At 34.3% G+C, this 16,339-nt stretch overlaps 1 protein-coding gene across 2 annotated transcripts in view; it reads right to left on the bottom strand.

Annotated features, from left to right (window-relative positions):
• Window positions 1–2,890: 2,890 nt before the first annotated feature.
• LOC118737823 (cytoplasmic polyadenylation element-binding protein) overlaps window positions 2,891–16,339 on the bottom strand; it is an 87,549-nt gene continuing 74,100 nt past the window's right edge. The window contains exons 4-11 of one of the 2 annotated variants that reach the window (XM_036468601.1): window positions 13,251–13,387; window positions 12,949–13,126; window positions 10,827–11,515; window positions 10,574–10,754; window positions 10,325–10,490; window positions 9,104–9,323; window positions 3,731–4,196; window positions 2,891–3,694 (exon numbers count right to left, since the gene is read on the bottom strand). In XM_036468601.1, the coding sequence (XP_036324494.1) occupies window positions 3,731–4,196; window positions 9,104–9,323; window positions 10,325–10,490; window positions 10,574–10,754; window positions 10,827–11,515; window positions 12,949–13,126; window positions 13,251–13,387 (2,037 nt within the window). In that variant the 3' untranslated portion in view covers window positions 2,891–3,694. Of the gene's footprint in view, window positions 4,197–9,103; window positions 9,324–10,324; window positions 10,491–10,573; window positions 10,755–10,826; window positions 11,516–12,948; window positions 13,127–13,250; window positions 13,388–16,339 lie in introns of both variants that reach the window. The other variant, XM_036468600.1, reaches the window with a different exon arrangement.

Below are 16,339 nucleotides of genomic sequence, written 5' to 3'. Positions count from 1 at the left end.
TCGTTCATTGCTCAACTGCTCAAATATTTGTTCAAAATTTTCGAGTTTTTGAACAGTTTCATAAACAAAAGAAAATTTGTAAATTGTATTTGTCAGCAGCTGCTTTCTATTTCATGTTAAATAAATTATATTATTAAATACCAATGTAACAATCTTTGCATTATATATCAATAATTTGAAAAATTTAAAAAGTTGCTACCAAAAATGTCAATATAATAAAAAAAAACATTGCTCAAATTATGCGAATTGCTCGAGCTCATGCTCGAAAATTTTCGAGTAATGAGCATTGAACAAGTGTGCGAGTACTCGCTGCTCATATACCCGCGCTGTTTGAAAATGTGCGAACAAAATCGAGAGCTCTAGTAGCAACCCTCTTCGAAATATTTTCAAACTAAAACCTTCTTAAACCTCTTTCATCTGACAACCTATCTGAATTACCTAATTCCTTTAATTCAAATTTAATTTGATTTTTTAAATTCAGTTTATATGGGAGGTGGAGCTGGGATACTATCGATAGTTTTTGAAAACTTTCGACGTCGGCGAAGCTTCACAATGTCTCTTCTCTACATCTCTACACAAAACAGTCGGCAAAAAAATTTTAAGTCATTGGAATTTTTAGCAACTATAAGCTTACACTGAGTTATAGTAAAATTTAATAAGCTATAAAGCGCTTACACAAAATTTTTATGAAAAATTCGAATTGAAAAGCTTGACATTTTAATGATTTTGTGTTTTTTTATGTTTTGTACAACTCTAGTAAACACTAAACAAACAAAAACTAATAGTCAAAACTGCCAAAAATGTTGCGATTCTATTATTTGACCAGTACTCTATTCGTTTTCTTATAATATGGTAAAATGTTAATAATTTACCTTGCCCGGATTTGAATATTCGTCTCCGTATTTGATCTCATTTCAACTTTGATAAGTATGAGTTGTCAATTTAAACGAATATCTTTTGTCTTGTTTGTTTTGTAATATTAGAAATGTATTATTACACCGTGCGACAAAAACCAAAAATTTTTAAAAACACACGAAAAAATCAATATATTCATAAAACTAGGAGCCAAATACTGCGTTTTTAATTTTTCTCTCTGACGTCCGGGGTTTTTTTTAAAGGACTTTAAATTTTCAAGGACTAACATGTTAACTACCACATCCTGGAAATTCGTCCTTCTAACTTTATTAGGTTTAGATAAAAAAAAAATTGACACTTCTCTTTATAGGATATTGATAATTACAATACATAAATTAAGATACTAGAATCGTTATTTTGGAACCATGTATGTGCTCTTAAAGAACAAACTGACTGTCTGATATATCTACGGTTTAAATACTTTAATTGTTTTGTATACAAGGGCGTATCCAGCTTTTCGTTTAGTTAGCATTTTTTTTAGTTTCACTTTTATTTCAACATATTTTGATTAAAAGAAAAATACTGATAAAAATAAAATTTTTCATAAAAACAGGGTTGAAATCTTGAAATTCCTGCCCGTAGTTTGTTGTGGACCTTCACATTGTATATAAAGGAAGTACATAACAAAATTAAAAAAATATGTGCCTTTTTTTGAAGTTCGTTTTACCTTTTTCAAGTTCAAGTGCCTTAAAAACCTACATTTCTACATTTTAGCTGTTTTGCCAGGATGTTATTCCCGGAGAGAATATCTGCCCCGGTAAATACAGGCTTCTAATGCCAAGTATAATATGTGAAATTCTAAAATTCAAAGCCGCCATAAATGTCTGCCATTATTATTTTCGAATAATAGTAACATTGAATGTTAAAATACTTACATAAATGGCAGACTTACTAAAATGCTTTCGAATTTTGGTCTAAATATTCTACCCTTGCTACCTGTGTGGTGCCGCATGGACCGCTGTTGCGCTTTGTTAGTCTCTCTTCCAAGTAGAGGAGGTATTAACGATTGACTGAACATGAGTTTTGGTAAATTAAATGTAGTCTGCTATTCATAGACTATTAGACCATTAGTAAGGATATTTGTTATAAGTATCAAATATGTTTTCTCAATGTTGTTAATCGCTTAGAAATAGCTTTTTAAATTTTTTATATACTTCTTAGAAGCGAATTCACAGTGCGTAGTGAAACCATTGTTAGCTAAACTACAAACAAGAGTTTAACTATGAATTTATATTCGCGGTCACATAGTTGACTAGTGAAATTTGTTTCCCCTGAAATAATTGTGAAAAACGACTTCATCAACCGTTTAAAGCGGGCTTGGGGTTAGCCTATTTCCAAAAAATTTCTATAGATATGGACCGAACTGTATTTGCATCGACTGATTAGAAAAATTCCAAACATAATTCTTTCGTTTATTTCAAAGAAAACGTTGCAATTTAAAACTTTGTAATTCCAAGTTAAAGGCCGACTAACGCCTCTTTTAGAAATCGGCGTCGGTTTCCTAAAATTTTTAGGAGTTCTTGCATTTTTGTTAGACTTTTCGAATGAAGCTCAAATGTATTAAATTTGAAAATAACTAAAAATAAACAAACGTCCTAGAAACGCTTGCTTGTGTATCAATATATAATAACAATTGCAACAAAATTTCATAAGCGTTATGGTATTTTATTGTAATTATATTCTATTGTAATTATTTGATATGCAAGCAAGTGTGAATTGGCGTTATCTCTGATATTTTTTTTAAAGAGAAATGAAAATTTATTTTCACAATAACGAAAAAAAAAAAACTTAAATCGATTCATTGACAAGCATAGAACTGATTCAAATTCATTATTTGAATGCTGGCTTGGACCAAGCATTTTACAAAAAAAAAGTATGGTAAACAAATATAATTTTGTAATTATAACAACAACATAATCAAACTGATTATCACACAATATTTTGAAGCATAATAAACGATATACATATGTAACTAAATAACAAAACAGCAACTTATAAGGGCAAGACATAAAGTTGGGAAGCAAACAACTGCATAAAAATATAATTTAAATAAATAAACTAGTTTAATAATCTTTGAAATTGTGTTGGAAAATTTTCAATTTTCAATACTAAAGTGAAAAATGATTTTTCCACCACTCAAACAAAGTACACTCTCAAGAAAAATAATTATCTTACGATAGCTTATTTACAAATAAGATATGCCTAAATATTTTTTAATGGCAAACTACAAATAACTATAGTACATTTGCTAACCTAATTAGAAATAACTCGTTTCTAAAAAATAGCAGGTCTTATAGGTAGATGCCCTAACTAATTTACGGCAAAAATAAAGAAACTATAAATAAACAGTTCAGCTTTTAGAAAGCACACATAGGAGCTCAAATTAAGACTACAAAAAGTTGATATGTTACATGAGTACTGTATGTCTGTATGTATGTATGTATGTATGTTTGTATATACATATGTACAAGTCCGTAATTTGCCGCTCGCTATCTAAAATCTAAAATTTTTTATAGTACTTAATTTTGCAACTCAACTCATGTGAGTGCCTCAATGCGTGTGAGCATTTTTAAAGATTGTGCCTAAAAATTAAGAATATTTACAAAAATATTTTTATGCAGCCTAAAAGTAGAATTAACAAAAAATATAGAACTTTTAACAAAAGGAAAGAAAATTACTGGGAGATAGGAATTAAACTAATTTACACATTATTCAATTGGATATACATATGTACGATTGTGTGTGAGATAAGCTAGGCTAACTAGCAACTTAAAGATTCAATTGAATTTCGTGCTTAACACTAACAAAGCACTGCTTAAAATATAGATTGCTGCTGATTTTGTTGTTGGTGTTGCAATTGTTCGTGTTGTTGCTGCTGGTTCATTTGAAACATTGACTGTGGCGATGCTCGATGTTGTTGCTGTTGCTGTTGCTGTTGCTGCATCTGATGCAAACGGTGCAAATGTGAATTGTTTTGATGCTGATGCGCATGCTCAAATTGTTGATAGCCATTATTCAAGTGGTTTTGATGAGCATGTTGCTGTTGCTGCAGTTGTTGTTGTTGTTGTTGCTGCATCTGCTGTTGTTGGGATGCATGTTGTGACTGCAAATTTGGTTGCTGTTGGGGCTGAGAGCTTGAGTTTATGGATGACAACGATGCAGAGGAGGAACTAGGCCCGATTCCAACTAACATTTGTGATTTTGAATTTCTCGTTAGTGGCTTGTGATTTTTAACGCCATCGGAGTAATGCTGCCATTGCCAGCACGATCGACAGAAATATCTAAAATACGTAATATAATGTTTATTATAAACGTATGTGTAATAGGTAAGCTAGTCGCTGCAATTAGAATTTGGAGCTAGTAAATATTTCGTCGATATATTAATTCTTTTTAAGCAGAAGTTATTCAGATAAAAAAGAATCCCTTCTGGTAGGAGTTAAGGGTTTAAAGTGCTATCAAATAACTCGCAACCTAAAGCTCTCTGAAGACAATATACACAAAGCTGTGTGGTAGATATTAACCAAAATATTTTTTCATTTAACACGTATGTCATTATGGCTGAGATATATGTATGCATGTACACTATACAGGGCGGGACAATTTACTTTGACTATGCGCGTATAGCATAGGAGGATTCTAAGCAAATTTTCCAAAGAAATCATTGGTCTAAAATCAATTTGGAGTTTGGCAAATTGCAAAAATAGGTTTCGAAGACAATTTTAAAATTTTCCCTGTTGTGCCCCCTGGTGGAAGTTTCAAGAAAAGGAAAGTGCCGAAAAGGATTCTTACCAAACAAAAAACACCTAAATCATGTTTTTATACAAAATTTAAGCGCTTTCTTACGACACTACAGCCAAATGCTAAGAAACCTATTTTCGTAATTTGGCCAACTCTAAATCGATTTTTGCGCCATAGTTTCATCGGCAAATTTTCTTAGACTTCCACGTAGAATTCTTACAGTGACGAGCAAAACTGCAACATGGTGTAACACTGTTTATTTCAGCCGCCGCTATATTTTCAAGTTCTAACGACTTTCATTCTTTTGTTGTATATTCTTGTTGGTACATCCCTACTCCCTCTCTCATAACGATTTGAAGTCAATACAACGACAATAAAAAAACCAGTAGTCAAAAATGTAAATTAAGGCAGATGTTACAGTTTTGCAATCACTCTCAGTTTTGCATTTGACAGTTATCTTTTACTTAGTTGGAAGTCAGATGACTTTTTTCTATATTGTAATTTATTGAAGAAGTGATCACCAGTAAATAACGTAGTTAATCAGGAACCATAAATGTAAATAATAGATTTACTGTGGAAAGGCGGAACCGCACGAAATGTGGCAAAAAATTTTGGAATTTGCTACTTGAAAATGTTAAGACTTAGAAAAAATATAGCCTAAGTGTTCCCAAGGACAAAAGAAGTCTGTTAAAAAATATTACGGTACGATATCTTGTGAACTTAGCAGCAAGTAGCGATGCAGCTACTATTACAGAACCGCTTAAGGTATTAAACTTTAATAGCAAATCAATAGACAGCGAGGCGAAGAATTGCCAAATCAAAAGGCATCACAAAGAAGAAAAAATCAAATTTTATCATAATACATGTGCGAGTGTGGCAGCATTTCGCTGCATCGCACGAAAACCGAACCGTTGCCTATTGGGATATGTTAGGCCGTTCAGAATGCAATAAAAAACATATTTTTAAGTTTCAATTGAAGGTTATTTGGTCTGACAAGACTAAATTAATCGCTTTCAATCAGATGGCCGGGCATTGTAGTGGATCAAAGACCCAAATTAAGCTTAAGCGCATCATGTACGGCAAACTGTGAATCACTGTGGTAGGATATTAATTGTTTGGGGTTGTATTTCAAAAATATTGTTGGTCCGTTAGTACGCATTATGTGTAAGGAACAGTATCTGTTCATGTTTCAACAAAATTTGCAAGATGTAGTCAAAAATGAGAGTTTCTGCTTAAAAATCACCCAAATACTGCATATGTTCTCAAAGACTGGATGAAAAGCAAAAATTTGCTAATTTGAAATGACCTCCACAATCCGCGGACATGAATCTCATCGAGAATTTCGAAATCAACTAAAAGCACAGCTTAACAAGTACCAAAGTCCGTAAAATCGAGTACATGAGCTGTGAAAGCAAACTAAGGTTATACCTCCAGAATTTTTACAAAGATACAAATAAGGTATGCCAAATCGCATCCAGGAACTGAAACAAGCAAAAGAGTACTGAATATTGTGTTAGTAGTTCTTTTTTCGTGAAAGTTGTTAAAAAGTTCTTAAAAATATATGAGTGCAAAACTGTAACATCTGCCTTAATTTACATTTTTGTCTGCTGGTTTTTTTATTGTTGTTGTATTGACTTCAAATCATTATGAGAGAGGGAGTAGGGATGTACCAACAAGAATATACAGCAAAAGTATGAAAGTCGTTAGAATTTGGAAAGATAGCAATGGCTGAAGTAAGAAGTGTTACACCATGTTACAGTTTTGCCCGTCACTGTATGTACTATGTGCGCTTAGTCGAAAAAATCTGCAATATAAATTGACCCGCCCTAATGCACATTGGTCAAAATAATTATTAGTACAGTGATTTGTTTTACAATATTCGCAATTTTTTGCATACTATTTTTTTTCGTTAATTTTTCACGAAAATATACATACATAGTTCCTATTTTGATAACTTTTTACAAAACTTTAAAAAATTCAAAAACTGTTCATAAAAATTTTGATTAAGAATTTTGAGAAACAAAATAAAGTAATACATAATATATAATAATAAAAGTAAATAAAATTATTGAATATTGTAAAATAAATCACTGTGCGAATAATTATTTTGACCGCGAGTTATACCGTTCAAATATTCTCCGCAAAGATATGGCTAAATTCAAGCCTGGATTGCATTTATTTTAATCGCATTGGTTGGTTGCAACATTTTTTCCTAGACTTGTGACTTCAGAAAACTACGCTGTAAAATCAATCGGCGCAAAATCTTGGTAGACAATTAACGGCACCTTTGCGAGAGATAGCTGTGCGGTCAAATGCGCATCGTGCTGTCGGCTGCATTAGACTTAGCGCCGTAGAGTGTGAAAAATTTACCGTTTTGTGAAAAGCTCTAATAATTCGAGACCGATTTTTTTTTTAAGTTTTAAACATATAGTTTTGATGTAGCACAAGAAGTGAAAACACACATTTTAAATTATTTTAAAGCATGCTGTTTCTTGACCCAAAAATTGAAATCAGACCATTCAAATGGCCTCTTCAAGAGTAATATTTTTGATTTTTTTCTTTTTTTTACCTAAAAGCTGCATGCAACGAATTTTATAAAAAAAAAAATATAATTTGAATGTGTTTTATGGCTATTCCGACAATGAAAATGAATTCCTTGATACAAGTTCATAGCATACTGTTTTCAGGTAAAAAACTTCTGTTTCTGAATGTAATTTTAAAGGTCAAGCTAATTGTTTTACTTTACTGTGAAATTTCGAGATATTAGATTTTGCCAAAAAAATAATAATTTTCCATATTATACATGGCAAAAGTACCAATTGTACTCGGATTTTACTGTATTTGTTATCTGTGATATTTTTTCTTAGGAATGAAGAAATCAGAAAAATCGTATAGAACTGCCACGCCTACTACACTAGGGGCGCAAATAATAAACGTAATCTGATTTTAATGAAACTCGGTTTGTGTCTTAGTTTTAATCAGAAAACTTAAATCTGTAAGATTGTTAAATCGGCCAACTAACACGCCCACCAGTTCTAAAAAAAACCCATTTATAAAAATCAAATTTTATTAAAATCGGAGAACATCTACCAAACCTGCTCCTTAAAGTAGAGGGCGAGGAAACTCGACACCCTATGGTAAGTTACTAATTACATGGCAAATTTCAGTGAAATCGAAACTAGATTACTATTTTTTTGTGGCACAGCTTATATGGGATCTGCCAAAGCGAAGCGTTCAGTTTTAGAAAGATAAACGCAATGCTAGCAGCTTGTGTTGGCGCATAAAGTCATTGAAAATGATTTAAATCATATAAATGACAATGAAAAATAATAAAAATCAACATAATCAAAATGAACATAGTCGCCACAGGCCTGTCCCAGTTGAATAACGCTTTATGCATATGTATGTATGTATATTAGGGTGGTCCAAAATAGGTAAAGTCGGAATTTTAATGCTCTCACCCCCTAGGATTGTTCTGTGGTTCTCTTCAGAAGACTTCAGGTAACAATATTCAATTGTTTATTTAACAATTTTTAATACTAAAGATTTTTTATTTATCCCCCAATTGCATTTTTTGGAATTTTCTTAGAGTTTTGGTGGACCTTCAAAATATAGTTACTATGAAAAAAATAGTTAAATAAATAATTGGGTATTGTTATTGCTGATATCCTGAAGATAAAAAGGGGTTTCCGATCGAAAAATATTGATTTTCAAGAATTCTATACCATTTTTACGAAAAGTGTTTTTTCCCATATAAAATACATGGAAAACTTTGAGCGCTTTGAGCGACCTCTAAATATTTTTTGATTTCAAAATATAAAGTAGGGGTATATTGTTTTCGTTATAGAACCATCCTAGAGGGTGAGGTCATGAAAATTCCGACTATACTATTTCACATGCATTTTTGGAACAAAGCATAAAAAATTTAAATTTATTAAATTTTATTAACTAATAGTTACATTAAAATTTTAAAAAAAGTTTTGTTTTGATTTTTGTGTGCCAGTGAATCGATAACAAAGCGATGTTTGCCACGCTGTTTGCTAAATGCACATACATACGTACGTTGTCACTTAAGGCGCACAAACTTTGTCGTCTGCTAAGCGTGGTATGTATGGACATATTTGGTTGAGTACCGAAAATATTGGTTGTATTTACTGTGCTAATGTTTGTTCCTTGTCACATTTTTTATTTTTAATTTTTGATTACTTAAAAATGCGAATTTTTATGATTTGTATGATTTTACGAAAGATTTATTGACCTGATTCAATAGACAGATACAGACCAGATGCATCGGTGTATGTCCGCCGATGTATCGAAAAGTAATATATCGATGTATTTTTGTCACTGACATCCCTAGATCCAACCAAACAACAGCTCAAAAAACAATTTTTATTAACAGTTTTTTCATTGAAATGTTGACATGAATTTGCTAATTCCAAATTGTACTTACCTAAAGCAGGAGAGTTCACGACAAAAGTACGGCCCGTGCTGCACACCACAGATGGAGCAGAGTGAATCTTCCAAATATGGATCTACCTGCACTTTTTTAGTGAATTTAGATGTGCGTATTTCAATGAAAGCTGCCGACACGGCCTTCATGTAGGAGCGATTGTTGTTGAAAGTAACACGTCCGGAACCAATTGGATATTTGTATTTATCGGTGTCGATACCTGAAAGAAGGAGCATATAAAATTACACTGTAGGGAAAATCTGAAGTTTGGGAATGACACAAAAAACGCTGCGATACGTAAACTTAATTTTGGGCCGTAAATTATGCATCTGTATACCGTTTTTCCAGATCAGGTCATTTCCCAAGATATTTTTATTTTTATGAAACAAATCAAGCTACTAAAGAAGAAAATGTATGGATAAATAAGCATTTTGTGAACGATGAAATGAAAATTTGCAATAATTTTTTGTATGAAATAGGAGCAAGAAATAATGTTACTCACACGCCATAGCTTACATGATTGTACTCGTACATGGCGTATGAGTAACATTTTCCAATAAGGTTTGACTTTTTTTTTCATCCGCAATGCAAACGATCGTTTCTAGTATTTACAGTATATTTTGCTTTGCTGCCTTTATGCTTAAGTGCACATTTAAGATACCTACCCTAAAATGCGCACTAGCGGCATTATTTTTAACATTTATAAGGAAACTCCTCCGATAGATGCATTCAACATACCTGCCCATTGGCGATACCTGCCTTAAAAATTGTGCAACTATTATTAACTATCAAAGAAAGTATTAGGTTTACCTGCACTGGCCCTACAATTACCTAATTTTTCAAGCTTTTATTTATTTTGCTCATCTCGCAGAACAACGAAAATGGCTATCAATTTATGTAGTTATATAGATAATTAGATACCATTCGGTAAAAATTTCGCTTTCAGTAATTTCTACGTGGTAAGTGCTCCTCCATTATTTGGTTTCATAGGGATTCGGATACCTTCCTCATTGAAGTAGTAAAGAAAATTCGCTTAAGTCCTTTTTTCGCTTAAGTGCACAAGTTTTTCGTGCAAAGAAGGATGGGCAGCTAAGCAAAATATACTGTACTCAAATAAAACCTGACGCATAATAGCTCAGTGCAAGCGATTAGGTCCAATAATAAGTGATAATTGTGTTGTACATTATCTCATAAATTTCTTAATAACGTTCGCATCCTTACCTGCATACAGAACACCATCGAAGAGGTCATCCATAATTTTCGCCAAACCCTCTGCAGTAAGTTTGCCATGCAATGCACCCACAAATACCGTCTTAGTTGGATCCAGTTTCTGTGAAGTTGATTTGACAAAGTTGGAATCAGCTATAATCCAAGGGATGACTTCAACCTTTAATATAATATTTAAAAAAATTATTTATAAACATGCGCGCAAAAATAGTTAGATGCCGACTAATTAAAAGCCTTACTTACATCTTTCGCTTTGATACGGCGTGACGAAATCTTGAAATAGTAAATGCCACCACTCTGTGAATCATCGATTTGCAAGACACAAGCTGACAACAAAGCTTTGACCTGCTTGTCCGATTCGAATATGATGTAGACATAGCCTTTTGGTTGTGCCGCCTGCTGCTCTTTGCCGGGCCATTCGACTCTGAAAGTATGCAAAAATATATTCCTCAGTATTGCTACACAAAATGCAGTGAAGTCCATCTCATGTATTTACTTGATCTGTCCGAACGGCTTGAATATTTGTATAAGCGATTGTTCGCTTATGTCCCACGGTATGCCGCCAAGAAACACTTTCGGTGAATAATTTAACATGCGATGTGAGCGCGGTGGCAACTGGCCACTCCAGGTGCAAGTGGCGTCGTAGAGTGCAGCCGAACTGCGATAAAATTTTGCTACGCGGTCCAAATGAGCATCGGCTGCTGCGGCCGATTGCGGTTGCGCTTGTGGCTGTGTCAGCCCTTTGAACTGGTTCATGCTATTGCTGTAGCCTTGCAACAATTGATTCAGCAACGGCACCTGTTGCGATTGTGCCTGCAATAGTTTGAGGGCGTTGAATGCCTGCATATTTTGCAACTTCGACAATTCCAAATCCACAGCTGTGAGCGCATCGAAATTCTGCAACTGCTGCTCATCGAACAAATTTGTGGTGAAGCCAGACATATTGTTGGCATTCCCGAGACTGCTGAGTGAGGTAGTAGATGTCTGCTGCTGCTGCTGCTGTTGCTGCTGTTGTCCGAGCGAAAACTGTTGGTCGATTTGCAGTGGTGATAGAAGATGCTGCGGCTGCTGCGAAGACAGCTGGGAGAGTTGGTGCTGGGAAGCAGAAGACGACAATTGCGACGGCAATTGCTGCTGTTGATGCAATGGAATCTGCGTCTCATTATCAGCTACAGAGAGCAAATTCTATTTTCGGAAGAAGAATGTTTATTTAATAATTAGGCGCCCATGTGTATGTAAGGCAATTAGCGCCTTCACGCAACCCGGTGCACAGTGGTGCAAACGCGAAATTTACTATTCCAAGAAGCCCACATACACCCTACAACTTTTGCTGGATTTAACATTTTTTTTAATGGAAATATAATGAAAGTCTTAAGAAGTTTAAGGCATCCACGCAACTGAGCGATTCCGTCGGAGAGGACGCAAGGACGCACACATCTGTGCGATTCTATCGCAGTGAAAAATATCATTATATAAAAAAAAAAAAATAGTTTTCAACAAAAAATTAAATTCCTAGTATTTTTAAAATAAACATGCTTTGTTTTTGGCAAGTTAATTTTTGTTTTAACCTTTTACGTTCTCAAAACACAGCAGTCTGCGATTGCGGCACCACGAAAAGAAGAACTGTGAATGTTCCAATAAATCGCTAAAGCAAAATCGTATAACTGTGTGGTTCCTCATTTAAAACTATGGTCAGCATTGTTGTAATTTTTGTAGGGACAGATTCGCACCGACAGAATCGCATGGGTGTATGGATACCTTAAAGGAGCTATTTTTTTAAATTTAATTTAAGTTTTTTAAGGAAAAAATATTCTTTTTTTTTAAGAGAAATGCTGAGAAAGTATCAGTTTTGAAGAAAATCGATTCTTCTGTTCCTGTTAATGAATACTAAATATGTAGGTATTTATATAACAAAAAAATGTATGAAAATAATTATGGGTTTCCCCTGAACCAGGAAAAATTGCACAATAAAATTTGAAAAGTTATAAACAAATTTTCACCGCAATTAATAATTTTTTTAATTTTTAGAAAAAGTTTAGGTATGCAGTTTAAGACCTATTAATTTTTAATGTAGTAAACTGCAAGTTTAAGTGGTTATGAAATCGCGTTGATTTTCTAAAAAAATTTTTCTGACATTTCGAGCACAGTTTACGTATTTATGCGGAAGAAAATGACTGGCACGTCAGCAAAAATATATTTTGAATATTTTTTATAGCATTTAAAATTTCTTGTTTTTTTTTGTTTTAGGCCAACCTTTTTAACTGTTTTTTGTTTTACTTTTTATTGTGCAGCATTCATTAACACGAACAGGCGATTCGATTTTCTTCAAAATTTTCACGTTCTCCGCAATTTGCATTAAACGATTTTGTACTATAAAGAAATACTAATTTTAAAAAAGAAGCTTCTTAAACCTCTTAGGAATTTAATTATATTTCAACTACAAAAAAGAAATAGAAAATAATTGTAGATGGTCAACCTTTTTGCATGGTAGATTCCGCTTCCGCACCACTGTGCGGTGTCCGGTTACATATGTATGTATGTATGTATGTATATATATTTTAAGCCGGCAATGCGTGAAAAACGGCACTTGCATATTTGCTGCCAAATACATAACTTACAATCATATCAATCAAGTTATGCTCCACATTGGATTGATTGCTGTTCTGACTTTCCGGTGAGTTGGAGCGACTGTTCGATAGACAGCCACCAATACCGCTGCCCACAAAATTATTCTGATACATTAACGGTATCGAATCAACCGATAAACCGTTGGCGCTCGATGAGTTGCTGCCATCGCTGGAATTTTAAGTTAAAGCATATTTAATTAAAATTCCGATATCAGGTATTTGGATATAAATCTTTGCATGTAGGTGTTATATTTTAATTAATTAGTTAAAAAACATATTAAAGTGAGCTTTACCTGACTAAAGGTGAATTGAGAAAAGAGCGATTGTAAATAGAGGTGGGCGTACTTGGCGATAAAGGTGCAGAACAATCGAAGCTGATGTTTCTTTGAAATACCTTAAGTGGTGTGTTATTTTGTGCAACATTTTCAAACTAAACTCAAATTCGATCCCATTTCATTAAAAAAAAAGAAGAAGAACATACAAGAAAAGAAAAAATAAACAATATATTAAAATCAAAAATTTAAATTACTTAGTTGAAGGAAAGTATTTAGCGCAGAAGGGTAGAGTTTAAAATATAATATATTTAAATGCATGAATAGTATATTTAATACCTTTTATGCAAATGCTATGGTATGAACTATTTAAAAAAAAAATATATATATAAGTACGTGCTCTTAATGTTTAAATACAAATTCCTGTGCTGTCACTTAAAATTCTAAATAAAACCTCATTTCGTATAGGAAGAAACAATGTTTTTGGCAGGGCGTGTAATTCTAAGTCCTTTCCATTACGCTTCTGGAGCATTTTTACGCCAACAATAATTTGGTGTAAGATGTTTCTAGCATACACAGATGACATTGCTACACTTGGCCTTAAGCAGGGATCACATGATTCGTACATTTGTTCAGATTTGCTTATTTTGGCAGGTGCAGGGTGGTATTGTTCGGAAATTCTTTTATTGCGCTGAGCTCAAATTTCTAAACAACATCACGCTGTGACTGCCAAAATGTACAAATCTGTACAAATGTACATATAGTGTGATCTTCGCTTTACACTCAAACGCTTTTGCGATGAAGGGCGCAACAGCAAGGTACCACCACCGAAAAATCGCTCATCGTTCGAATGAATTGAAATGCATTTAATTTATTGATATGAGTGAAAATTTGTTAATAATACTATATTGTGATTGATCGTTTTGTGACTGATCTGACTGACTGGCCATTAAAATTTAACACCGAAAGAAGGAAAACGTCTGCTGCATCGATAGTGACTAACAATTTGTCTGCTTAAAATGAAATATCTATTTATGTGAATGTACGCTCTGAAATTGCAATCAATCAAAAAAAAAAAAACATTTATCTTTCTATAAAAACTGTGTGGTTCCTTTACATGCATTATGGGCAACACTATACAAATATTTCAATGAGAGTAACTGGATTTCATTTCGTTCCGCCCTCTCACGTCTGAGAAAAATTTGAGAACTCAAAATTTCTCAATTTTAAAATAAATGAAAATTCCATAATAAAATTGTGCCTTTTAGTTTGAGGACGCTATCAACGTTTATTTGAGATGCATTCGAGAAGTAACATTTGTGATTTGAGAAAAGGACTTATTCTCAAATGCATTTCAAATTGAGATTTAACAAAAATGTTTATTGCGCAATGTTAGCCGGGGTTGGAACGAAAAATAACTCTCAGCTGCTGGTATTAATTTGGGCGCAGTCAGCAATTGGAATGCGGACACTGTCTCGAAGTTTTACAATCCTCTAATAATTCTTGTCCTTTCATAGGGCACCGCCTACTTTACCATCACTGCTTCTCATGGGCTTGGGCAGACTGCGCAAACGTTCCAATCATACGTTATCTTCAAATCTTCTTCTGGTCTTTCCAACGCAGAGGAGGCCTTACTCTTCCTCTATTACCAGCATCGCGGCCCGAGTAGAATATTTTCAGAGCAGGAGCGTTTCTGTCCATTCGAACGACATGGCCAAGTCAGCGGAGCCGCTGAATTTTAATTCGCTGCATTATGTCCATATCGTTGTAAATCTCATACAGCTCATCGTTAAATCGTTTGCAGTATTCGCTATCGCCAACGCGTAAAGGTCCGTAAATCTTTCGCAGAATCTTTCTCTCGAAAATTCCTAGAGCCGCTCCATTAGGTATTTTCATTGTCCATGCCTCCGCGCCATACACGAGCACAGGCATGATGAGTGACTTATAGAATGTGATCTTTATACGACGAGAGAGGACTTAACTTCTCAATTGCCTACTCAGTCCAAACTAGCACTTGTTGGCAACAGTGATTTCCGTTGGATTTCAAGGCTGACATTATTATTGGTGTTAATGCTTCCCAAATAAACGGAGTTGTCTAATTTTTCAAACTTGTAACTCTCAACAGTGATATGTGTGCCAGGACGCGTATGCTCTGTCTGAGTGATGACAGGAGATACTTCGTTTTGTCCTCATTGACCACCAGATCCATTCGCTTTGCTTCTCTATCTAATCCCGAAAAGGCAGAACAGACGTAGCCCTTGTTTTTACCGATAATATCGATGTCGTCGGCCTACGCCAGCAATAGTACGCTCTTGTAAAGTATTGTCTTTGAGCGGTTGAGTTCTGCGGCTCTTATTATCTTCTCCAACATCAGATTAAAGAAATCACACGAAAGGGAGTCAGTGCTTGAAATCGACAAATATATGGTGCGTGTGGATCCTATTCTCGCTATGGTGGATTTGCCAGGTCTAAAACCACACTGATAAGGTCCAATCAGTTCGTTGGCGGTGGGCTTCAGTCTTTCACACAATACACTAGATAAGACCTTGTAACCTATGCTTAGAAGGCTGATCCCGCGGTAGTTGGCGCGTATGGTGGGATCGCCTTTCTTGTGGATTGGGCAGAGCATACTTAAATTCCAGTCGTCGGGCATGCGCTCATCTGACCATATTCTGCATAAGAGCTGATGCATGCACCTTATTTGCTGATGTATGCAGCTTACTTACTCGTTTTATCGTGCTTAATATTGTGTATTTTTTCTGTATTTTGGGGACAATTTGAAAATTTCAAATGCGCAACCTGAAAATTTGGGTTGTTTGAGTTATGGCAGTCTTCCATTTATCCGATTTCCATTGCCGGCTCTGCATAAACCAATCTTTATTTGTAATTTATTTAATTGGTGTTTTACATTCACATAGATGATTTGATTCGAAATCTCATAGCTTGCGCCACAGTGGACTGTAATGAACAAATGGAGTACCATGTTTAAGTAGGATTGAGAGTGAGAGTGTGAAACTTCTCCCATAAAAAAAAGTCGGGCGCAGTTAAATGTGGTGAACGAGGTGGCCAAGGAAAATCTGAATTTTTTGAAATCAAACGTTCACCGAAAA

The sequence above is a fragment of the Rhagoletis pomonella genome, unplaced genomic scaffold (assembly GCF_013731165.1).
Source record: "Rhagoletis pomonella isolate Grant_MI unplaced genomic scaffold, Rhpom_1.0 Rhpom_scaffold_00004, whole genome shotgun sequence".
NCBI lineage: Eukaryota > Metazoa > Arthropoda > Insecta > Diptera > Tephritidae > Rhagoletis > Rhagoletis pomonella.
Note: the sequence above shows the minus strand (reverse complement) of the source record. Positions and strands in the feature narration are given on the sequence as shown.